At 45.7% G+C, this 22,042-nt stretch overlaps 3 protein-coding genes across 7 annotated transcripts in view; all 3 read right to left on the bottom strand.

Moving 5' to 3' along the window:
• The window catches only part of Dop1R2 (dopamine receptor 2), a 133,586-nt gene extending 129,319 nt beyond the window's left edge, over positions 1-4,267 (bottom strand). The window contains exons 1-2 of one of the 4 annotated variants that reach the window (XM_033483995.2): positions 4,071-4,267; positions 1,023-1,644 (exon numbers count right to left, since the gene is read on the bottom strand). The gene's annotated coding sequence lies outside the window, so the exon portion shown is untranslated. Of the gene's footprint in view, positions 1-1,022 lie in introns of all 4 variants that reach the window. The other 3 variants (XM_033484008.2, XM_033484002.2, XR_004492286.2) reach the window with 3 other exon arrangements.
• Positions 4,268-10,816: 6,549 nt separating this feature from the next.
• LOC117228690 (uncharacterized) lies at positions 10,817-17,332 on the bottom strand. The gene is made up of 4 exons (XM_033484623.2): positions 17,241-17,332; positions 16,533-16,646; positions 16,157-16,365; positions 10,817-11,465 (listed from the first exon to the last, which is right to left on the bottom strand). The coding sequence occupies exons 1-4, from the start codon at positions 17,255-17,257 to the stop codon at positions 11,314-11,316; spliced, it is 492 nt and encodes a 163-aa protein (XP_033340514.1). The 5' UTR covers positions 17,258-17,332; the 3' UTR covers positions 10,817-11,313.
• Positions 17,333-18,126: 794 nt separating this feature from the next.
• LOC117228850 (uncharacterized) lies at positions 18,127-21,030 on the bottom strand. Of its 2 annotated transcripts, XM_033484869.2 has the most exons (5): positions 20,854-21,030; positions 20,452-20,505; positions 20,269-20,328; positions 18,738-18,899; positions 18,173-18,346 (listed from the first exon to the last, which is right to left on the bottom strand). In XM_033484869.2, the coding sequence occupies exons 1-4, from the start codon at positions 21,021-21,023 to the stop codon at positions 18,773-18,775; spliced, it is 411 nt and encodes a 136-aa protein (XP_033340760.1). In that variant the 5' UTR covers positions 21,024-21,030; the 3' UTR covers positions 18,173-18,346; positions 18,738-18,772. The 2 variants fall into 2 exon arrangements, with proteins under 2 accessions (XP_033340769.1, XP_033340760.1); XM_033484878.2 differs by lacking the exon at positions 18,738-18,899 and having other exon boundaries at positions 18,127-18,346; positions 20,854-21,028.
• Positions 21,031-22,042: the final 1,012 nt, after the last annotated feature.

Here is a 22,042-nt window from a genome sequence, read left to right as displayed (position 1 = left end):
AAGGAATGCGACTTATCGAAACGAACGATCTCGGGCTGTGACAGTCGACACGGGGTGAACGACACGCCACGGTGCTAGGCCCACCCTTCGACCATTCGCATGATCCCCTAACCGGTCATAATCACGCGAGGCGGAACGATCCTCGATCACGAACCGGCCGAACGTGCCGCGAATCTGGGAACACCCCGAAAACCGGGGAACACGTTGTTGCGAGCGAGAAAGCCTCGAAGGGTGGGAAATTAGAGAGAGAGCGAGAGAGAGAGAGAGAGAGAGAGAGAATGAAAGAACTGTAGCAGCCGATAGCACAGATAACGAGTCTCTGCGTCGTTAAATTAATGCGAAACGTTTCTTTCGATTCTGTACGGAGTTCAAAGGTGCAGCGGAGAATAGATTTTAAAGTTACGCGAACAGACACATTCGTACGGTTGGGATTCGCTTTATCGAGAACCGAAAATGTCCAGGGACCTGCTAAGAACACTTTTGGTAGCTCGACTGCGGGTTTTATGCGCATACGGCAAACATTGACGTTCAAAATATCGAAAATGTTGAAAGAAACTGAGATTGTGGAGAGATACATAAATTTCAACTTATCAAAATTACCGAAAGAAGAAAACGAATTACACTCCGTTCCTACGTTCCGCGATCGACGCAGACAAGTTTTATGTTCCATAAAGATCCGCAGTCTATTGATCACCTTCGGATCGCTCCAAGGATAGTCTCGCGGAAAAGTATTCTCCGTCGCAGTTTCTCGATTCCGCGGAAGAGATCCGCAAGGTTTCGGAAACAGCATGAAGACTCGTCCCTGCAATTTCGCGCGACTGAAATGCTAATTGCGAGCCCGCTAAATGCCCCAAATTTGAGTGCCATGTGTTGCAACAGAAAACGCCGTCGCGCCGGAAGCAGCGTTTTGCAGCCCGAGTCCTTTCGGAATCCTGCACGTCTAATTGCAGAGACAAAGTGAATCACTGGAAAGCGGAATGGGAAAGTGGACAATAAAACGTAGGGTCTCGTTTAAACGTTACCTGAAAGGTCCGTTGTCCGATGTTGGGTCCGGCGTTGCCTCACGGCGGCCGGTGGCTGGGATTTATCGTTCCGCAGGGTTCAATTAAGGACGCACAATTAAACCGGAAAATAATTCAACGGCGGACTAATCGCCGTAGGATCCGCCGCGGATCCGCGCTCCAATTCAACAACGTATATTTACTTAGCACAGAGAGAGAGAGAGAGAAAGAGAGAAAGAAAGAGAGAGAGAGAGAGAGAGAGAGAGAGAGAGAGAGTGAGTGTGTGACGGTCGCGGAAGCACTGGCCGAGCCGACAGATGATCCTCGATTAACACCGTCCGTCCGGTAATCCGTCGCGAACACCGATGCAAAACCGATCGGAACCACGCGAACCACTGATCCAAAATGGTCCCTCGTCCCTTGGTATGAAAATTCGAGGTCCTTTCGGGGGGAGGGGAAAAAAACCAGCACAGGATCGACGACACCGAAGACACTTCTCCCGTTGGTCCTCCGCGGTTCACGCTCCTCTATCCCATGGGCCGCCGTTCCCTCGACGTGTCCCTGGCGCCTGTGCCCCCTTCGAACGAACAATGGCCTGCGTCACGGAACACTGGTTTCCCTCGGAACGCAACGGAAGTAGCAACTCGAAAACGAAAACGTCGACGGAGATTTATAGAGAAGGTTTCGCGACGACGAGGAGGAGGATGACGAAGAAGAGCGTACTTCGACGAGATTCGGCAGTTCGGAGCGCGCTTGCCCTGGAAGCGGCGTACGGAACGAAGACAACCGTCTTGGTCTGGGTGTCGAACACCCAAGGAAAGATTTATAGAGGAATGACGAAGCGGATAGGCGATTCCATTGTTGATTCGAAACGCGTTGGAAGCTGCGTTGCGTGGTTCGAAGCGGAAACACGACCTGGCACCGAGTGCGAAAACGCCGGGAGAAAGATCGCGGAGGGATGATGAAGAGGCTGGTGGGCCTATCCTCCTAGCCGATTCTACTGTGGGTGCTCGATTCGAGGCACGTCAGCGCGAGAAACTCTGTTGCATCGTTCAAAGCAGAAACACCGGCTGGTGCCAAGTCTTAAAACAGCAGGAGAGGTATTAAAAAGAGCTAGAAATACCCTCTCTAACGAGATCGATCTAGTAAATGGAAGCGCATCGGCTCCGGAAGCTGCGTTGCATCATCCGCAACGAAAACACCGGCTGGTACCAACCGTGAAACCATCGGAAGATGTTCTCGGAGGGACGATGAAGAGGCGAGTCTATCCTCCCGACTGATTCTACGGTTAATTCTTAATTCGAAGCACACGCCAGCTCCGAAAGCTTCGTTGCCTCGTCCGAAGCGAAATCGCCGTCTGCTAAAAGTCTTCAAAGAGGCAGAAATATTTTCCGAAGAGATTCGACTGATGAGTCGAAGCGCATCGGCGCTAGAAGCTGTGTCGCGCCATCCAAAACGAAGATATCGCCTGGTTCCATTTCTTGAACCGTCAGAAATGTCTACAGGGACTTGGCGAAGGTGTAGTAGGGTCTATCGAGATTCGGTTAGCAATTTGGAGCGCGTCGGCAACGTAGGAGGACGGTCGACGTTTGAGGGCGACATCCCGCCGCCTGCTCGGGATTCTTTGTCGCAAATGGGTTCCTAGACCTGGCGCAGGGTCACTATTGCCTCACCAGAGTAAATAGAGCCGGGTTTCGAGAAGCGGGTTCTCCGAAAGGAGTCGAAGAGGTCTGGTCTCCAGAGGCGGATCGCGATCGATCGGGGCCGCGAGAGACCACCTGGATCCAGGAGCTAATTGGACGGTAGCAAAGAGGACTGGAGCGTTCGAGTCGGGCCGGCATTTACCTTTCGAAAGGAGCTCCGCCGGAAGAGCGTTCAATCCATTTATCGGTTTCCCCTGGGGACAAATCCTCGGCTCGCCGCCTCGGCTGCGGAACCGTAACGAGCGAAGACGCCGGGATTCCGCGAAAAACTTTTAATTGATCGAGAACCCTGGGATCGACGATGGCGGATCTCGCGAGATCCTAACTTCGAGGCGGATCGACGGAGCGAGGTCGGCATGCGTCGGGGAGGAACTGCGCGAGGAGCCCCACCGGCTGAACTCGGAGCGAATATCTCGTAGACAGATCCGAGGATGTTCCAAGACATCCCGAAGACGCTTTGAGGTGCGTCGAGCGTGGTATCGGAGAAGATTATCCGAGACGATGGGTCGAAACTGTATAAATAGAGCCGACAAGTGCCGAAGATCTTATATGGAAGGCGGACTTAAGAGTTGCCTAGCGAACTCGTCAGCAAATCGCACAGACAGAATCCAGGATGTCTTAAGACCTTGCGGAGGCCCGTTTTGAGACGGCCACCGGAGAAGATTACCAAAGATCACGCGGGCCAAAACGCGGAAATAGAGCCGAGAGAACGTTAAAATCCTAAAAAATTGTGTTCCTTAATTGCCCGGAGCTATCGTTCCATTTCGAAACTGCTCGGTTCACGGACAACAAACAGACCCGCCTGTATATACCCGGCACGAGCCAACTTCACTTAATCCCGCCTGCAGCTTCCTCGAAGGTCGTCCGCGATCTCCGGACGCTCTAACTAGCCTAATCGCGGGCCCATCGATTTAGCCGCGATTATCGGCGGAACACTAACTGCCCTCTCGGCGCGCGTCCCTGGCATTCGAGGGCAAACTTTGCACAACGTCCCGGGACCAGCGGATCTTAGGTACCAGCGGCTAATCCTTCGAGTTAATCCCGAGGATCCTTCGACGGCGACACTGCGGCCGCGTTTCCCGGGTTCCTGCGGGAACGCCGGCTTTCCGAAAGTCCGCCACGAAGGTGCGGACGCCTTCGGCTTTGCGCGAGGATGATCCTCTGTCGGATCGTTCGAAGGACACCAGCAGCGAAAAGCGCGCGACGACGCCGGTGCACGCCGCTTCCGGTTGCAGGGCTCTCAAGGTCGCCACGAATCTCGTCGAGCAGAACACGCTCTGTCAATCGTCAGCCATCCTCTGGCAGTTTCTCGCGGATAGAACTGCGGAACTGTTGGCTCGGGGGTGGTTCACGGGGGTCGGTTTACCGATTTCCGGTAAATGCACACGCGACTCGCAGCGACGGGGACAGCGCGACGCCGGGACAGGGAGAAACAGAGAGAGCGCGAGAAACGGAGTCGGAGGGAAGAAGAGAGAGAGAGAGAGCGCTGGAGTCTCGCGATTCTGGTCCTCGAGGACGCCGGGACGTGTTTCGCGGTTTGAGAGGAGCGACTGGTGCCGCCGCGTGGCCCCAAACCTCTGTTACCCGTGGCGCGTGCGCTCCCCATTCAACGGCAAACGGCACCCTCGCCTTGCCGCGCCTCGCGCCGCGACGCCCTTCCGACGTCCACACGCACCTCGAGCGCGGGATCGTGCGCAAGCGATCGCCTGTTCAAGCTCGACGACGCTTGCACACCGTCGCCGATTGTTTGCTCTTTTTCTGTACCGACGCGCCGGCCTCCTCTTTGTCGCAGTTAGGCTCGCTGCCTCTCAGCCTCCGGCTTTTTGCTACTTCGCTACTTCCAACGTAACAGCGTTCTTCCTGGGACATTCCTGGATCGTAATACTCCAACTGGGTGCTCTTTTTAGTTGGCTGTCGAGGCTGGATTAGTGCTAGAAAAGACTAGACTTTGAACGATCGTGAAATCTTCTTTGTCTCTTAGCCGGCTTCCTTTTATTTTCCGCGGAAGGAATCTTCTTAGATACAAGAAAGGGAGATTTCTGGAAGCATGAGGTTGTGTTTTGTTGAAACGCCATGATGGTTCCACTGTTATTATTTAAAAGAAAGTGTCCCTGAGTTTCAATTAGTATCAGCTGATAGAAAGATTGAACTCGCTATGTTCATAAAATTGATTTTATCTTTTAGCTTCCCTTTCCCTAGTTTTCTTGGGAGAAATCTTTCAACGATGTTCCTGGAATAATGACGGCAAGACTAGAAGAGGCATGAGGTTGATTTCTATTGAAACCCTATGATGGCTCAACTATGATTACTCAAAAGAAAATGTCCCTGAGTTTCAATTAGCATCAGCTGATAGAAAGATTGAACTCGCTATGTTCATAAAATTGATTTTATCTTTTAGCTTCCTTTTCCCTAGTGTTCTTGGGAGAAATATTTCAACGATGTTCCTGGAATAATGGCGGCAAGACTAGAAGCAGCATAAAGTTGTTTTCTATTGAAACGCCATGATGGTTCTACTGACATTACTCAAAATAAAGTGGCCCTAAGTTTCGATTAGTATCAGCTGATAGAAAGATTGAACTCGCAATGTTCATAAAATTGATTTTGCCTTTTAGCTTCTCTTTCCCTAGTTTTCCAGGGAGAAATCTTTCAACGATGTTCCTAGAATAATGGCGGCAAGACTAGAAGCAGCATGATGTTATATACTGAGACCTCACGGTGGTTCGACTGTGATTACTCAAGAGGAAGTGTCTCTTAAGTTTGCACTAGTATCAGCTAACAGAAAGATTGAAATCCGTACGTTCATAAAATTGATGTCATCTTTTAACTGTATATTTATCCTACACTTCAAAGGGAATGCCGTTAAAAGACATTCCTAGACCAATAGTTGAACAGTTAGATGAAGTACTTGATTTCTCAGACGTAGCAATTGCTACTGAAATAATATGTTCGACTTTTAAATCCAGACTAGCCTTCAAGCGACCGAGCAGTGTCGAACTTTCGTTTCTTCATCCCTTCGGCCAGTTAGTTAAAGACCATTTGATTCACCATTTTCCGTTCCCGGCTATTGAAAACGTCGATCTCGCACAACGGTCAGTAGACTCCGGATCGGCGAACCATCGACACAGTCGCCGACGTATATTACCCAAAGTACCAATGTTCCGCGCGACCTACAACCCAATTCGGGTTCTGGGTTACGGGCATAAGGTCCACTTCCGCCCTCGTTTCGTGTTTTCCACGGAGGGATTAAATAGAACTGGCCAGCGAACAGAGGGACAAGGCAGAATTCCCGAACACGGCGCGGCGGCAGTACTCGTTCGTTCTCCTGGCTAATGTCGTTTTCACCCCATAGGGTCGAACACGTTGTCTGCTCGGCCGGGAATTCCTTTCCGATTCATTAAAGGTGAACGTTTTCCGCTTTATTGCTGCTCGCGGCCTCTCTCGCTCTCTCGCTCTCTCTAATCGCCGACTGTAAATTCCCACGTTCGTGGATCGAAGCTGTTCGAACAGTTTCGAATAGATTATCTTTGCCGCGATTTCGGGGCACGTGGAAGCCGGGTGGCTAAAGCCTCGAGGGCTGCGGCGATAGTTGAGTCGTTTTTTCGAGGATTTCGGGGAGGCTGATCGGTGCTCCGGCTACTTTCGAATCCGTCCGGGCTCTTCAATATTGAATCGCTTCTTATCCCTGGCAGACTACTTTTCTGCGTCACGGAGGAGACAAGCCTGGGACGAGAGGCAATAAACCGGCACATTGGAGCACCCACTGTTGCGTGTTCACGGCTCCAATCAATCACCATCCACAATCTGCAGAACTCTATGCAAAATGAGAATGTTCGCGTCTGTCGCGAGGAGCGGGGATTTCTTTGGTTCGATTGTTGCAATCGTCCCGCTTGTTAATCTACGAATCACCCGACAAATTATTCCGGTTCCTAAACGAGTAAATCGCAAGTTACTCGGTTTTATTACGAACGCGTAAAATTCCAAGCACCGCTATTTGTAGAGCTACCCGTGTTCTCACGCAACGGTATCGTGGCAAATGGTGGCGCTTCATAAATAATGCACCTAATTTTACATATGAGAGAAACGCATCGGCCGGGAACACGTCCGAACTAAAACGTAACATTATTCTTTTCCGCGAACAGTTTATCGGTAGAAGAGCGAACAATCCTTTCTGCGATCTAATCATTTCCATGTTCTTTATCATCCATTATACACAGCGTGCAAAAATTAGACCAGGACGTTGAAACATGCCCGATTACATCGTGAAAGCGTTCCCTGCTCCGCGCCGTCCCGTTTCACCGTAATAAATTCTTGAAGAGGATCTATTTTTGCATGATTTGACGGCAAGAAATCCTTAATATCGTTAGGGGGCTGCGAAACAAGGGGTGCTGCGACGCAGGTTTCACGACCTCGGGGACACAGGGGTTGTCCCAGACACCCCGACGTCGCAGCCCATGCAAATTAGGGGATGTCTTTGCAAAGTATACGATCGTCACAGCAGTTCGGCCCAGTTTCGGATCGGCCGAGACACTCTCGCCGTTTGATGAATGGACCGCGTGAATCGAGACGTCGCGCAATGGGACCAAACGATCTGTTTAAAACGAAATTAGGGTTACGAGATACAGAAAAAGAGGGAGTGAATTTAACTCGAATATAGTGAACTTCGTTCTACGGTATTCGCATTCGTTTTCTTGCTACCGATGCTTGCACGTAGCAAAGAATCACAAGTGACATTGATAATACTTATAGTTCTTTAACGAGTTAACTATTTTTGACGAGTATACTCGTTCTGAAGAAATTGCAACATTTTTTATTTGTATGTTTATTATATTAATATGTTATATTGTTATATTATTTTTATATTTGAACAAAATACGAAGAAATATACAGAGTATTTCATAATTATGTTAACACATACAAGGTGATTCCTGAGGTCATTTGAACTAACTTTTTCCTTAGCGAAAATGCGATCCGCGGCTTCGTTTACGAGTTATCAACGAAAAACACTAACCAATCAGAGGCGTCCTCGGCTGGCGCGAGGCGGCCGAGCCAACGAGCAAGCGAAGCACAGTTCCGCCCATTGGCCCGGCCACCACGCGTCAACTGATCTCGCCTCTCATTGGTCAGTGTTTTTCGTTAATAACTCGTGAACGATGCCTTGGAGAAAATTTTTGTAAAGGAAAAAGTTACTTCAAATGACCTCAAGAATCACCTATTTCCGTATGTTAACATAATTATGTAACATCCTGTATACAGTACGATTACCGCAACTTACAAACTTTCCAAAGAGATTGCAACAGGTTAATTTTTAGAAACCATTATTTTCACGAGCAAATATTTGCTGGATAATTATAAAACAATTTGCCTTTGAGTTCTACAAACATTCGTTGAAACTATAATAAACTCCGGCGACGGTAATGTCGCCGAGAATTGCAGGAAATTGTGCACATTGGCTGAAGTTAATAGAATACGAAGATTGCATAACAATAACGAAGGTTCTCAAAGATTCATTAAAGTACATAAAGCGGCAGCAAAGTTACAGACGTTTGATGGTCGCCGGGTCGTTTCTACCAACTGTGTAACGTCAGCCGAGCGAAACGCCGAAGCGGGCGAAGCTCGGTAATTAATTCTGGCATCGTTAACCGGCCCGAAAGGACGGTTGTTTATCGCGAACCCTTCTTGTCCCGTGGTGGCCGCAGCTCCTTTTTTTCTCTCCGGGCAATAAAAAGGAGGAAAGGAAAGCGAAAGACGCGGAGACGAGACGGAAAAGTTCGGCCGTTTCCTCTTCACTCATGGTCGCGCAGCGTTCCTCCGACGATCCGTCGGCGCAATTATCATCCGCCCACTGGTTTACGATACGCCGTTACGACAGTTTTACGTCGGCTTGATCCCTTACACGGCTATTTGCCTCGTTAGAAGTTTCCTGACGGAATTTATTGCACGCATCCGGGGATATCGAATCCGGATCCTCGTTAACGCCTCATCGGAACGCCCTTCGACGCTGCTGCCAACGGAACCCTTAATCGCGCCGGCGACGATACCGACCGCCGTGATTAATACTTGACTGCCGCTGCTGTTCATACCTCTCGCAATTATTCGTTTAGAAATTTACATTCACTTTAGCATGCTCGAACAAAGCATTTCTCCGAATATTTTTTCGAATATTCACTACTTCATTGCGACACATTCAAGTGGACACCGCTCATTGGTCCGCCGTACGAATTCAGTTTTATTCCCACTGCTTTCGAGCAGACAGAATTGTTTCACAATTCACTGTGATTTAAACAGTCACAATTCTTCGTACTGATTATAGATTCGTTTTTATCTCTAGACAATGTTTCGTGCAGCGTGTCAGCGGTGCATTTTTATCACGGCGCATTTAAGTGCGTACGATTTTGTGTCCCGATTTAATCACACGCTTCTAGTGGAAACCATTCGACGAGTCCAGGTTCAAAATTAAATATTCAAAAATGAGCCTCTGTCGTGACGGACATAATTAGCTAATTTTGTACGCAATTCCAGTAATTAAAATCGTCTCCGACGCATGTCGACAGACGCATTATATGTATTTATTCTAAAAACGAATTTTCGCTATGGAACATTCCGCCGTGCACAATTTGATAATGACTCGAGGTCTCGTTGATTAAACTGTTGGCTATCCGCGAGATCTCAATGCGGCGATTCGCGATTCAACTGGATGCGCCGCTAACAGCCGCCGTCCGCGCGATGATTCATCGTTCCGGATCGCTTACGTTTCACCTTCGCGAGATTTTGTCCTTTTCCGGGGCTAGGTAAACGCTCGGAATTAAACCGCAATCGTTCGTCTTCGTTCCCGGATGGTTAGACACAGGGGTCTCCGGCGAATCACGTTCACAGCCGCATATTGCGCGTAGACCAGCTCCCCGCAAAGTGCTTGTAGAGAGGGTGGGCGTTAGCTCGAGGCAATTTTACTGGCTGACGATTCCCTCGCGGACGATAAAAGCGAAGAATATTGACAGCGAACGAGACGAGTGGGAGATGCGGCTCGGATGCCCGTGTCTTATAAGCAGGATAATAAACGGTTTAGCCGCCGGTTGCCGGACGCGCGCGAAACCTATGGGAACAACGACACCGAGCCAATAAGAACCGGCGTAAAAATAACGATTCATGAATGAGGCGCGAAGTAAAGCCTTTGATTTAAGAGTGTTGCGCCAGAGAGTGCGAATGTAAGTTCCCTCGGGCGATCGAATAGCACGAAATTTTATTCGACGTGTCAAGGTCTGCGCGAGGCTGCGCCAGAGCGGGAAAAAAATTCGTTGCTCTTTGGGAAAATCGCTGAAATCGTTGACCCCCGAATGGCGGACCTTTGTGATCAAAATGTAATAATTTCGATTTATTAATTTAATTATAAATTAATTATAAATTTAATTATAAATTTCATTTACCGTTTTAACGTATTTTTCTAGTCTTTCCATAGACGCTGACGAAGCATGTGAAATTTAAATTGAAATATTATAATAAATTATAATATGTAATATTATAATATAATAATAATATATATTATAAATATTATAATATTTATCATAGACGCTAACGAAGCATGTGAAATTTAAATTAAAATATTATAATAAATTATAATATATAATATTATAATAAATTGTAATATGTAATATTATAATATAATAATAATATATATTATAAATATTATCATATTTATCATTTTAACGTATTTTTCTAGTCTTTCCATAGACGCTAACGAAGCATGTGAAATTTAAATTAAAATATTATAATAAATTATAATATATAATATTATAATATAATAATATATATTATAAATATTATAATATATAATATAAATTAATTTTAATTAATTGTCAGAAATTAAACAGTTAAACAACAGAACTAATACCGTGGGTCCCGAGCCTCGCGACTGTTAATCTGCCGAAAATAAGGAGAATTATAAAGGTTGCGATAAAAATCTGCGGTCCGCTAAAATAAAATGTGCAGCTGCCACTGCATTTGCATAGCGATCTGCAATTCAATCGTCGCCTAAACTGTCCGAACGTATCCGGATCTTTACGATCTCGTAAAGCAGAAACTCTTTCGCTTAGTCCGCGTTTTACAAAAACAGTCGAATCATCGGTCACCGGGATACTTTATTAAAAGCGGCTTACACAGATGGAATTAAACACGAGTCGGATAAGTGCGAATTGGCGCGGCGGAACGCTGCACGCGAGATTAGTTTGCGTCCCGGAAGTATGCGGGGCCGGGAGAACGCGTCGGAAGGGTTTCGGGTGTTCGGATCGAACATTTTTCAATCGGCGAAGAATGCTGTACGATAGAGCCGCGGCGACGGTGCTTTAATCGTTCGGCAAATTACGCGGCGAACGGAAGCACGAGGATTGGAACAGAGATTATCGAGCGTGGCTCTTCCGTGATTCCCGGGGAGAGAGCGGATGATCGATCGCGTGCACACCCCGGCGAGTTTAAGGGAGTCACTCGGGTATTTCGGAGCTGTTGACGCGACGAAAACGCGTCCGTGCACTTTCCGTCTCTCGTCCCCCCGCGCCGTCTCGCCCTCGGCTCGCCCCGTCTCGTCACGTTTCGTCCTCGACACCCCCTCTGGATCGCTCCTATCCGTGCGATTGCTTCGGCCCGGCGGCGGCTACATCGTTCTCGCATTCCTCGGAATCTTGGCAGTCACCTCCGAAACACTTAGGCAGCTGAGGCTCTTCCTTCTTCGTGCTGACGCACTGCACCCTGAAATCCTCCTCGCGCCTGGAGCCTGAAAAAAGCGTTGCCGGTACGTGCGGGTTCGCATAAAATGCCGGGGAATGCGAACCGTGGGAATAGCAGGTTCTTCCCGAAATTCTCCACGGTCGTCTGACGTGATTTGATAATAGTTTCATAAGCAAGTGCGCAGCAGTGATAATAGTTCGCTATTGTTCGCTATAGTTCGCTATATCGTTTGCTTTTTGATCAACTTTTGATTGCAATATTTTATTAATCGTATATATATGTATATACGTCAAATTGACTTTTAACACTGGCGATGATGTACGTCAAATTGACTCAGTAGCGCTAATAGTAGTGACTTCGAGTCGAATTGACTCGTAAAATTGTCTAGAATTTTATATCATTTCATAAACGTTTCTTCCAATTAATGACATCGTTATAAACTACATCTATGAAATGTATTTCTCCATTAAAAATGAATACCTAGCATTTTTGCAGTGTTCATAACAAAAATTGTCTAGAATTTTATATCATTTAATAAACGTTACTTCCAATTAAAGACATCATTATACACTACATCTATGAAATGTATTTCTCCATTAAAAATGAATACCTAGCATTGTTGCAGTATTCATAACGAAAATTGCCTAGAATTTTATATCATTTAATAAACGTTTCTTCCAATTAAAGATATCGTTATAAACTACATCTATGAAATGTATTTCTCCATTAAAAATGAATACCTAGCATTGTTGCAGTATTCATAACGAAAATTGCCTAGAATTTTATATCATTTAATAAACGTTTCTTCCAATTAAAGATATCGTTATAAACTACATCTATGAAATGTATTTCTCCATTAAAAATGAATACCTAGCATTTTTGCAGTGTTCATAACAAAAATTGCCTAGAATTTTATATCATTTAATAAACGTTTCTCCCAATTAAAGACATCATTATAAACTACATCTATGAAAAGTATTTCTCCATTAGAAATGAATAGAATTTTATATCATTAAATAAACGTTTCTTGCAGGTAAAAGCATGATTATAAACTACATCTATAAGATTTATTTCTCCATTGGAAACACATTCGTTTCATTCGTACAGTGTTCGTAAAAAGATTTTCTAGAATTTCATATTGACATCGTATTATTGTGGAATGGTACCGTAACCATTATTGACACAGAGTCAATTTGTCGTCGCGTTACCGCGCTAGCGATATTAAAACGTATGAACAGAAATATCAGAACAGAGCGCAAGAGTGCCCATCAAGTTAATGTAAAAATAACATTACAGTCGCCACGAATGCGTTCCATTACGTTGTAGTGGAAGTGTTCGTTTGGGATTCGCGGATCGCGCACGTCAGTAAATGAAACACGAAACTTTGAAGACAAGACGAACATGAGAACGGTAGAAGAACCGTCGCCGTGCCATTGAAGCGAGCGAAAGGGGAAATACGAATTCAAGGAAAGATATAATAAGGGACACGGACGGAAGTTTCAATCTTCTTCGCGGCGTCTCGAAATCGTCGAGTTGGGAAATTGTCTCGGGTTTCGTTGACTGACTGTTTGTCAGCAGGTCGAAATGGAAAGTACATGCACGGATAAAACGACGCCGCGCGTCCGGTTCGACTTCCCCGGCGACTATAACTCCAACTTATTGTAAATCAATTCCGGGCCCTTAACGCGCAAACGACTTGCCGCGTAATTAACACCGCGATAACTCGCGTAATCTCGTTAGCCCGTCGGGCAACGTGCTCGAACGGGTTGCTTTAAAACCTCGTTTAGATTAACACCGGTGCGTCGGCGGTTCTTTTCGCGCGAATTAATTCGTTTCCCGCGGCCATTCGATCCCATCTTCGCGCCCTTACCGGGCAAACTTCGTTCTGCCGCGCGCGAAGGGAATTGTGAAACTAATTTTTCTCCCGATTAAGGCGGGTTTCTGAGGACGTAAAAAAAAAAAAGAGTGAAAGGTCGGACGAACGGGAGAGTTCGCGGTCGACGGGAGAATTTTTTTTTTTTTTTATAAAGAATAAAAATAAGCGGACCGTTGTCTAATAGGGTTCCCATATATAACGGATTATTTGTGCTCTTGCTAACTTCGTGAACAGAAATATTATTTTACCCGGTATATCGGAAATTTCGGTACAACAAAATGATCGCGTTAATACCGGCGCGAACAAAAAAAAGACAGCACGACGACGCTAATAAAACGGCGACGAACGCGCCGCATTTTCGGCGGCTAACGTTGCACGGTTATTTGGCCCAACGTGCGCGCGACCGGACTCCGTAATTTAATAGAGAGCCGAAAATTCCAAAATTTCGAGCAAGTAATGGCCGGCTTCACAAAATTCAAATTACGCCGCGGCGTACTGAGATTGAATAATAGCGGGCGAAAGTTCCCGAACGAACAAGATTGCCGGGAACAATTTTCGGTAATGCCGGTTTTCAACAGTTCCGTAAAACTCTGGGGAAAAATGTAGGCCCCGGCGGACTCGTTACACGCTTCAACGTGGCTGTCAGAATATTCATTTTAATTAGATGCCCGTTAATGTAATAATGAGATCGCTAATTAATTACTTATCCGTCGGTGGCGATAACATAATGCCAAGAAAAATTGTCAAAAGCGAACGGATTTTCATACGCTTGCTTCTATTCGATCGAACTGTCCAAAATAGACGATGTGCAAACTAAGAACAATCGATTTTCCTTTTTTAATTGTCACTCTTGCGTCGATAATAACGCAACAAGCCGCGTGAGTTTCTAACAGACGAATCAAGAATTCGTGTTCCACGAATACGCGAAATCGAACGCAGCGATGCGTTAATTTAAAAACTGATCAAAAACCGATAACAGCAGGAACTAGTAAATTTCCCTTAAACGAACCTTGGGCGGTCCCCGTTAAAACCCTTTAACGAGATCAAAACATCCCGCATCTTCCGGGGGAGAATTTAAGACGACCTCGATAGCACCGAAGGCGACTCGCCAATTACAGTAATGTCTCCCTAACTGACGCTCAGATTGTGCACAAAAATGGACAATTTGAGAGAAAGAGATACTATTATTTGTGATCTTTGAGTGCAGTAAATTCTCTCCAATTGTCCCTCAGCTTGTAGACAAAAATGGACAATTTCGGAGGAAGAAATACTATTATTTGTGATCTTTGAGTGCAGTAAATTCTCTCCAATTGTGTCTCTCAGCCTGTAGACAAAAGTGGACAATTTGGGAGGAAAAGATACTATTATTTGTGATTTTTGAGTGCAGTAAATTCTCTCCAATTGTCCCCCAGCTTGTAAACAAAAATAGACAATTTGAAAGAAGGAGATACTACTATTTGTGATCTTTGAATGCAATAAATTCTCTCCAATTGTCCCTCAGCTTGTAGACAAAAATGGACAATTTCGGAGGAAGAAATACTATTATTTGTGATCTTTGAGTGCAGTAAATTCTCTCCAATTGTGTCTCTCAGCCTGTAGACAAAAGTGGACAATTTGGGAGGAAGAGATACTATTATTTGTGATTTTTGAGTGCAGTAAATTCTCTCCAATTGTCCCTCAGCTTGTAAACAAAAATGGACAATTTGAAAGAAGGAGATACTACTATTTGTGATCTTTGAGTGCAATAAATTCTCTCCAATTGTCCCTAAGCTTGTAAACAAAAATGGACAATTTGAGAGAAGAAGATACTACTATTTGTGATCTTTGAGTGCAATAAATTCTCTCCAATTGTCCCTAAGCTTGTAAACAAAAATGGACAATTTGAGAGAAGAAGATACTGTTATTTGCGATTTTCTAGTACAGTAAATTCTCTTCAATTGTCCCTCAGCTTGTAGACAAAAATGGACAATTTAGGAGGAGAAGATACGATTATACAAGCCCTGCAGCTCGTTTTTATAATCGTCGATTGTCAATAACTATAAAAATGAGCCGCAAGGCTCGAATAATCGTATTTTAATCTCGTTGAAATGAGAAACGAGTCGATCTCGTCGAACAGTTTGGTTCTATGCTATACATTCGTAATTTATGTGATAATAAAAATTAACGAGATCAAAACATCCCGCATCTTCCGGGGGAGAATTTAAGACGACCTCGACAGCACCGAAGGCGACCGGCCAATTACAATAATGTCTCCCTAACTGACGCTCAGATTGCGCACAAAAATGGACAATTTGGGAAGAGGAGATACGATTATTCGAGCCTTGCGGCATGTTTATGTAACTGTTGACAATTCGTAACTGTAAAGACAAACCGCAAGGCTCGAGTAATCGTGTCTCTTCTTCCCAAATTGTCCATTTTTGCGGACAATCTGAGCGTGAATTAGGGAAACATTACTGTAGATAGAATATCATCGATGACATTTAACACGTTGAATGCCACGCCGGTTTTTCAGAAATTGTCCGTGGCGCCACGATGAATTTTCTTTTATGTGATACATACAATGTTGAAATATTATCTGCAATAGATAAGCTACAGTGTATAGCCATGTTTGACATGTTAATTGCGACAGGGGTCACCGTTCGAATTGACGATGGTAATAATACAAAATTTTAGATATTAACATTTGTTTTAAATTATATATGTTTCTATCAATTTGGGCGCGTCGATCACCGGTGGTCCCCATGGCGTCACCGCCAAGTTAAGTGCCAGTCACCGGTGACCCGCGTGGCATTCAACGTGTTAAGATCGCGATCAGGTATCGACAAAGGCGAATTCGTCGCTAGCATAGTCGCGGCACTTACCAGCAGCCATCATCGAAGGGTAGCCAGACATTCCCGACTGATCGCAAGCTGGCGGCAGCCTGTATCCGCTCGACAGTTTCTGTTCCATAGGGCCCGCAGGGTCCAGAAGAGGTTCCGGAGGCATGCAGCATCGAACCCCGGCGCAACAACCACCGCCGCAACAGTCCCGCGTCCAACTGCAGCAACCGCCGTCAACGACGGAGACGGCTCTGCCGTAAATAGAGGATTTCGTTATCCGTACGGTTCAGTCCCGGTCCGGGGACGGTTTAGTCTCGATCCCGGGGCAATTTAGTCTGCCGTGTTACGGAATTTCTCCGGCGGTACTGTTAAACGCGGCCGCGGTAATGTCGGGGCCGGGCGATAAAGGAAGACTCACGCCGTGGCAGGTGTATAAGAGGGTGGCCCTACGTATAAGCTCGGGCTCGGGCCGGCGCTCGGGCTCGGGTAGAACGATGCTGTCGGCGGTTTCTCCAACAGGGGTTTGTAAGCGCTGAAAGGAAGTTGTTTTGCATTTCACTCGTTCGAGCTTTCTGGCGGAGCTTGTATTTCAACGGAAATTCTCGGCCGTATGATAGGATGTAGAATCTTCTCCTGGGCTAGGTGCTATTTTATGGTTTTAAATAAATCGCGGGAAATTGAGCAGTCGAGATGCTGCTGTGTGACTTAACGGCGAACGGTTCGAAACGTTTATGATATCGGTTTCCGGTTGTCGAAACAGGTACGAAGAGCCGACAAAGTTATAGGGTATATCGGTTCCGTCGTATATCGGCTTCGGTTCCTCGGTGCCGAGATCGCTATATCGGTACATCGCGAAAATGCGATCACGTCGCACGCATTTTCGATTTGAATATAGACTCCGTACTTTGGATACCTGAAGGAAATGCAACGTGTTTGTTACGTGAAATATTTAGAACGGTGACGCTGAAATACACAGCCGACGTTCAAAACCCGAAGAATAACAGTCGTAGAACCGATATATGTATAACTTGTTCGAGACGGTTGTTTTTGGAAGCTTTTCGAATCGCTGCTTAATTGTTAGGTGAATCTAATTGTCAAGGTGAATCTAAGCTTTTGAAACGATTACCTGCAGTGGTCGCACATCGTACTCGGTAATTTTGATGCTGTCCAAAAGGTTTGCGATGCTTGATGGTTTATGTCGATGGTGTGCTGTCGTTGACGTTGGCAACGAGTGCTTCATGTCTTTGACTTCGTTGTGTATAATAATCATTGTGTATAGTAGCTGCAGATTTTGTAACATTTCTAGAGTAGATGGGCAGATGAAAATAATATTATATTATTGTGAATAATATTATAGTAGCTGCAGATTTTATAACATATATGGAGTAAATGGGCAGATGAAAATAATAATATAACATTATTATTATATATAATAATATAATATTATATTATGTATAATAATAATGTTATTATTATATTAATAATTAATAGAATAATAATTATTATATAATATCCTAATATTATATATATATATATATATATATATATATATATATATATATATATATATATATATATCTTTTTTTTCAATGTACTGAAGCTGATGGGAAGAAATTAATTTTTACTTCACCCTAGTTTTTTTATTCTATTATGTATTCTATATATATTATTATACCAATATTCTATATTCTATTATAAAATATATAAACTCCATTTATGCCATGAGTGAGAAAATAAGATCTAAAACGAGAGCGAAGAATATCCAGAAAAAAATCAATGTGAACCCTTGCCACTATAATTTGCGGCCAATAAAATGCACCAAAAAGTACAAGATTCATATATTTCGAGTTCAGTCAAATTTTCATCATAGTCACCGACGTTTTCATCATGCGAAATTCGCATCGCTGGTCTCGTTTCAGGGATGCAGGATGGTAGAGCATAAATGCTTTATAAAACACACAGTTCTCGCCGGAAGGAAGACGAGGAGCAGAGATTTGCGTGGCTCGTGAGGGTTGGTGGGGAATGCCTTTTTATTGAAGCATGGGGATTACATCGATCGGACAAAGATATTGAATTTTTATCGTGAGAGAGCGGTTCTTCGGACGGTTCTCGTAGTCGTTTTATTTTCTATCGGCGCAGCATTTCGACGGGGCTTGTTCCTCTTCCTTCGGCTTCGGTTTATTATCCTTGCAGCAGCCGGACATGCAGCAGCCTCCTGCCGCCTCCCTGGCCCTGCAAGACGAAGGAAGATCGATCCCCGTGCTGAAACGTCTCGTCGGGCATCGCGGAATCTCGCTTCCGTCCGACCAACGACGTCCTGTCTCCGAGACAGACGGAGCTAACGTTCCGGGAACGTTCGCGGGAGGGGGTCGAGACTTTTGAATTCGAGAAGGGACAGGTCTCTTCCGGGAGAAATCATTGTCCCAAAGACGATTCGTGGGGTCGCGGCGTCCTTTTGTGGCCCTCCTCGCGTTCCGTTGTCGGAAATATTTATGGAACTTTTATTCGGAATTTTTCTACTCGGACGTCGCGGGTCGCCGGGTTTTTATTGTCTGCGGTGTTCGTTTTCGCAATCGTCCGTCCCCCCCGTATGGCCACCGTGGCTTGTCCTGTGATCGTTTACCCTTTCAAGGCTGCCGTCAGGATGTTTCGGGGATGCTACTTCCCCTGCGAGCAACAATATTTCGCTTCCTTCTGTACAGCGCCGCCCGAGCAACAACCGCCCTCGTCCTGTGTCCCGGAACAGCAGCTCGAGCCGCAACATCCGCCCACTGTCTTTCTCTCTCTGCACAGTCAGTCGAGTTACTCGATTAACCCCCGGCACCACCGAGCCACGCCGCGTTTCAGTGTCGCCGGGTTAATTGCACGCGTTAAGGGAGGAAACGAGCCGCCCCCGCGTGTCAATGCTCGGTCGACGAACATACTCGTTTACGGTTAGTCTTCGGAGACTCTCGGGGATAGGGATCCTTTCTCCTGGCTGTCTAGATATCGCGTTAACCCCTTCAGGATCGGAAAAGTTTCTGGCCGTTACGGCGGATCAAATGTGGCAAGGTTACAATGCTGAGAAAACTATGCGTCTTGTTCACGAGATTCTGACGTATTCATCTGCATAGTACGATAATTTCTCCCAGAAATGCCAAATTTCGGGTTGCTGAGAATCGATGCTAAGGGTCGTCAAGCGTGGGGTGCGGCACGCGACGGGAATTTCAGGAAAACGATACAAAATGGTTTGTTTAGGCATGAGTCGGGTAAGAAAAACCGCGGAGCTACAAGGCACGTGACCAATCTTCGTCGAATCATGGCATGTGGCCTCCGAATTGCCTTCGAATCGTATCACGTGGCCTCCGAATTGCCTCCGAATCGTGGCAAAAAATTAGAAATAAAAACGTTAAGTCATCGTTTTTATTCTAGCATTACTCTATGTACGCTGCCTTTTTTAGCTGATTGCCCCCAGTCAGGTAAGAAAAACCGCGGAGCTACAAGGTACGAAACCAATCTCTGTCGAATCGTGGCATGTGGCCTCCGAATTGCCTTCGAATCGTGTTGCGTGGCCTCCGAATTGCCTTCGAATCGTATCACGAGATCTCCGAATTGCCTCCGAATCGTGGCAAAAAATTAGAAATAAAAAATTTAAGTCATCGTTTTTATTCTAGGATTATTATGTACGCTGCCTTTTTTAGCCGATTGCCCCGAGTTTCTATCAAAACGAGCCGCGAAGCTTCAAAAATCGCGACTTAGTATTCTCAGATCTGCCGGCTTCAATTCCGACCTCCGAACATTTCCGGGAGAAATTACTGCGTCCAGTAAATACCGGAAAATCCGCGAAACGGAATCGTCGGAACTACATCGACCGTGCATTTTCAATTATCAAAAGGATTCGCAGGACCGCCAGAAACAAAGTTTACGCGTACAAACGTACGGTGCAATAAATAAAGCGAAACGATTTCAGCGATGCAATTATCGATAGTGCACGGGTTAACCCGTGGGGAACGCGATTCCGGTGGCCATACAGGTGTCGGAGAAACTCGACACGGTTCGAGCCTTCCGCCAAATGGGATTTCAGTGACGCGAGACAATGGATCGGCCATTTTATCGGACGATAGAGGGAAGCTGTTACTTCAGCGGGATACTTGAAAAATCAAGGGGAACCGTACTTCCTGGAGCAACATCCGCCGTAGTCCTTATCCTTGCCTTCGCCGTTCTTCTTGTCTCCGCTGTGAAACGCAAGAAACTTTGCTGTTATCTACGTGGAAAGTGGCTTCGCGAGGATCCTCGTGAGCGACGTCTTAGCCTAAGTTTTCGTTTCTAAACGGAGAGACTCAAGAAAGTACACTCACTGTTCGCATTTACACGTCACTTGGCCCGCATACCCCTTCTGACTGGTCACCTTTCTGCAACCAAAGAAATAGGTCCATCGAATTCGATCGTCGAAAATAAGAACCGAAAGAATCGTGAAGAACTCTTTCCGACAGAGATTCTACTTCAAACGTAGACCGTGAAACGCGTTTAAAAAAAATGGTCCCGACATCTTAGCTTCCTATGGGGACGGATGAAGAAGTTCGGAATTTGCATATTTCGTATCCGTCGTTTTAAAATCGCCAGAATCGCGAAGATTCTTTCGTGGGAACCGATCGAATGAATTTCTTAAGGGAAGCATACGTTGCGATAAAAATGGTGGAAGTCGAAATAAATTCGATCCCGTCGTACCACGAAGCGGCAAACGGCGAGGCAAGACTTACGAGCAATGGTCGCACATGATGATTTCCGGTCTCCGGCTCGGTGGTTTTGAAGGATTTGGGAGAAACCCGGGATCTGTCGAGGATACGAGAATTTCGAGGGCTCGGCCGAAACACAATCGATCGGGTCCAACGTCGCCTGCAAATACACAGGGACAATGATCTCGGATCATTTGTTTCCTGCCGCCGGCAGCTCTTTCTTCTGCTCGATTTCACGGCAAACGAGAGCCGGGCGGCTCCATCCGCGCGGTTCAATTTGAAATTCTGCAACGCGACCCGCAACGTACACACACGTTCCGCATTTTTATTTGTTTCTTTTATGAATCAAGCGAATACAAAATTTTGCGTCCTCCAGTTGCCAGACATTCAACAATTAACCAAACGCGTAGCGTAAATAAATTTTGCTCCAGAAAAATTGTCTGCCAGTAGCTTTCAAACGGTTTCTTTTCAAATCAAAGATCGGCCGTTAAAAATTGCTTAAAAAATTGTTGACAAAATCTGCGATAATCTCATCCACGATCCATCAAGTTGTTAATTCTTTTAAAATTATTATATAAAAGAAAATTTTCGAACCAGTTTAGTCAGAAACCGGCTCGCACGGCGGGCCATTTTCACGACTGCGCTATCGACGATGTTTATAACAATTCCGAGCATCGTTCAGCAATTTTTCAAAACATATTTTTCAAGATACTTTTTGCAGACTTATTAACCGTTTCGTTGTTCCTACTGCAACAGTAATTTATTTTATTTAATCGGCGAGAACCGAGCGATTAAGCGAACGACTTGAGTCCCGTGGGTCAAAATTGACGCGACCAGCGCCCTGCGAGGGTTAAAGAACAATCGATCGTTGCCCAATTCGGATATGCGCGAGGCGTGATCTTTCGTGACACGTGGCGAAATACCGCGCCGCATTCGGCAGCGCGATAAGGGCTTCTCGCCGCCATTGATATTATTATTGTCGTCCGTTCGAAAACTCGACGGGCAAGGGGTTGTTATTGCGCAGCGCACACACGGTGCGTATCGCAGGGATTGTCAATTAACCCCGTCTGCACGGTAAATATCGGTGTTGACCGTGTCACGTAACAGCTCCGCGGTGCGACGATGCGAAGCTACGATAGGCAACACTTTCGATTCGGTGTACAATGTACAGGTCGATCCATGTAGCTGCAACGGCCCGATATTTGGGGTAAAT

The sequence above is a fragment of the Megalopta genalis genome, chromosome 15 (genome assembly GCF_051020955.1).
Source record: "Megalopta genalis isolate 19385.01 chromosome 15, iyMegGena1_principal, whole genome shotgun sequence".
Classification (NCBI taxonomy): Eukaryota; Metazoa; Arthropoda; class Insecta; order Hymenoptera; family Halictidae; genus Megalopta; species Megalopta genalis.
The sequence above is the reverse complement of the archived record's forward strand: the minus strand, read 5'-3'. Positions and strand labels throughout refer to the sequence as shown.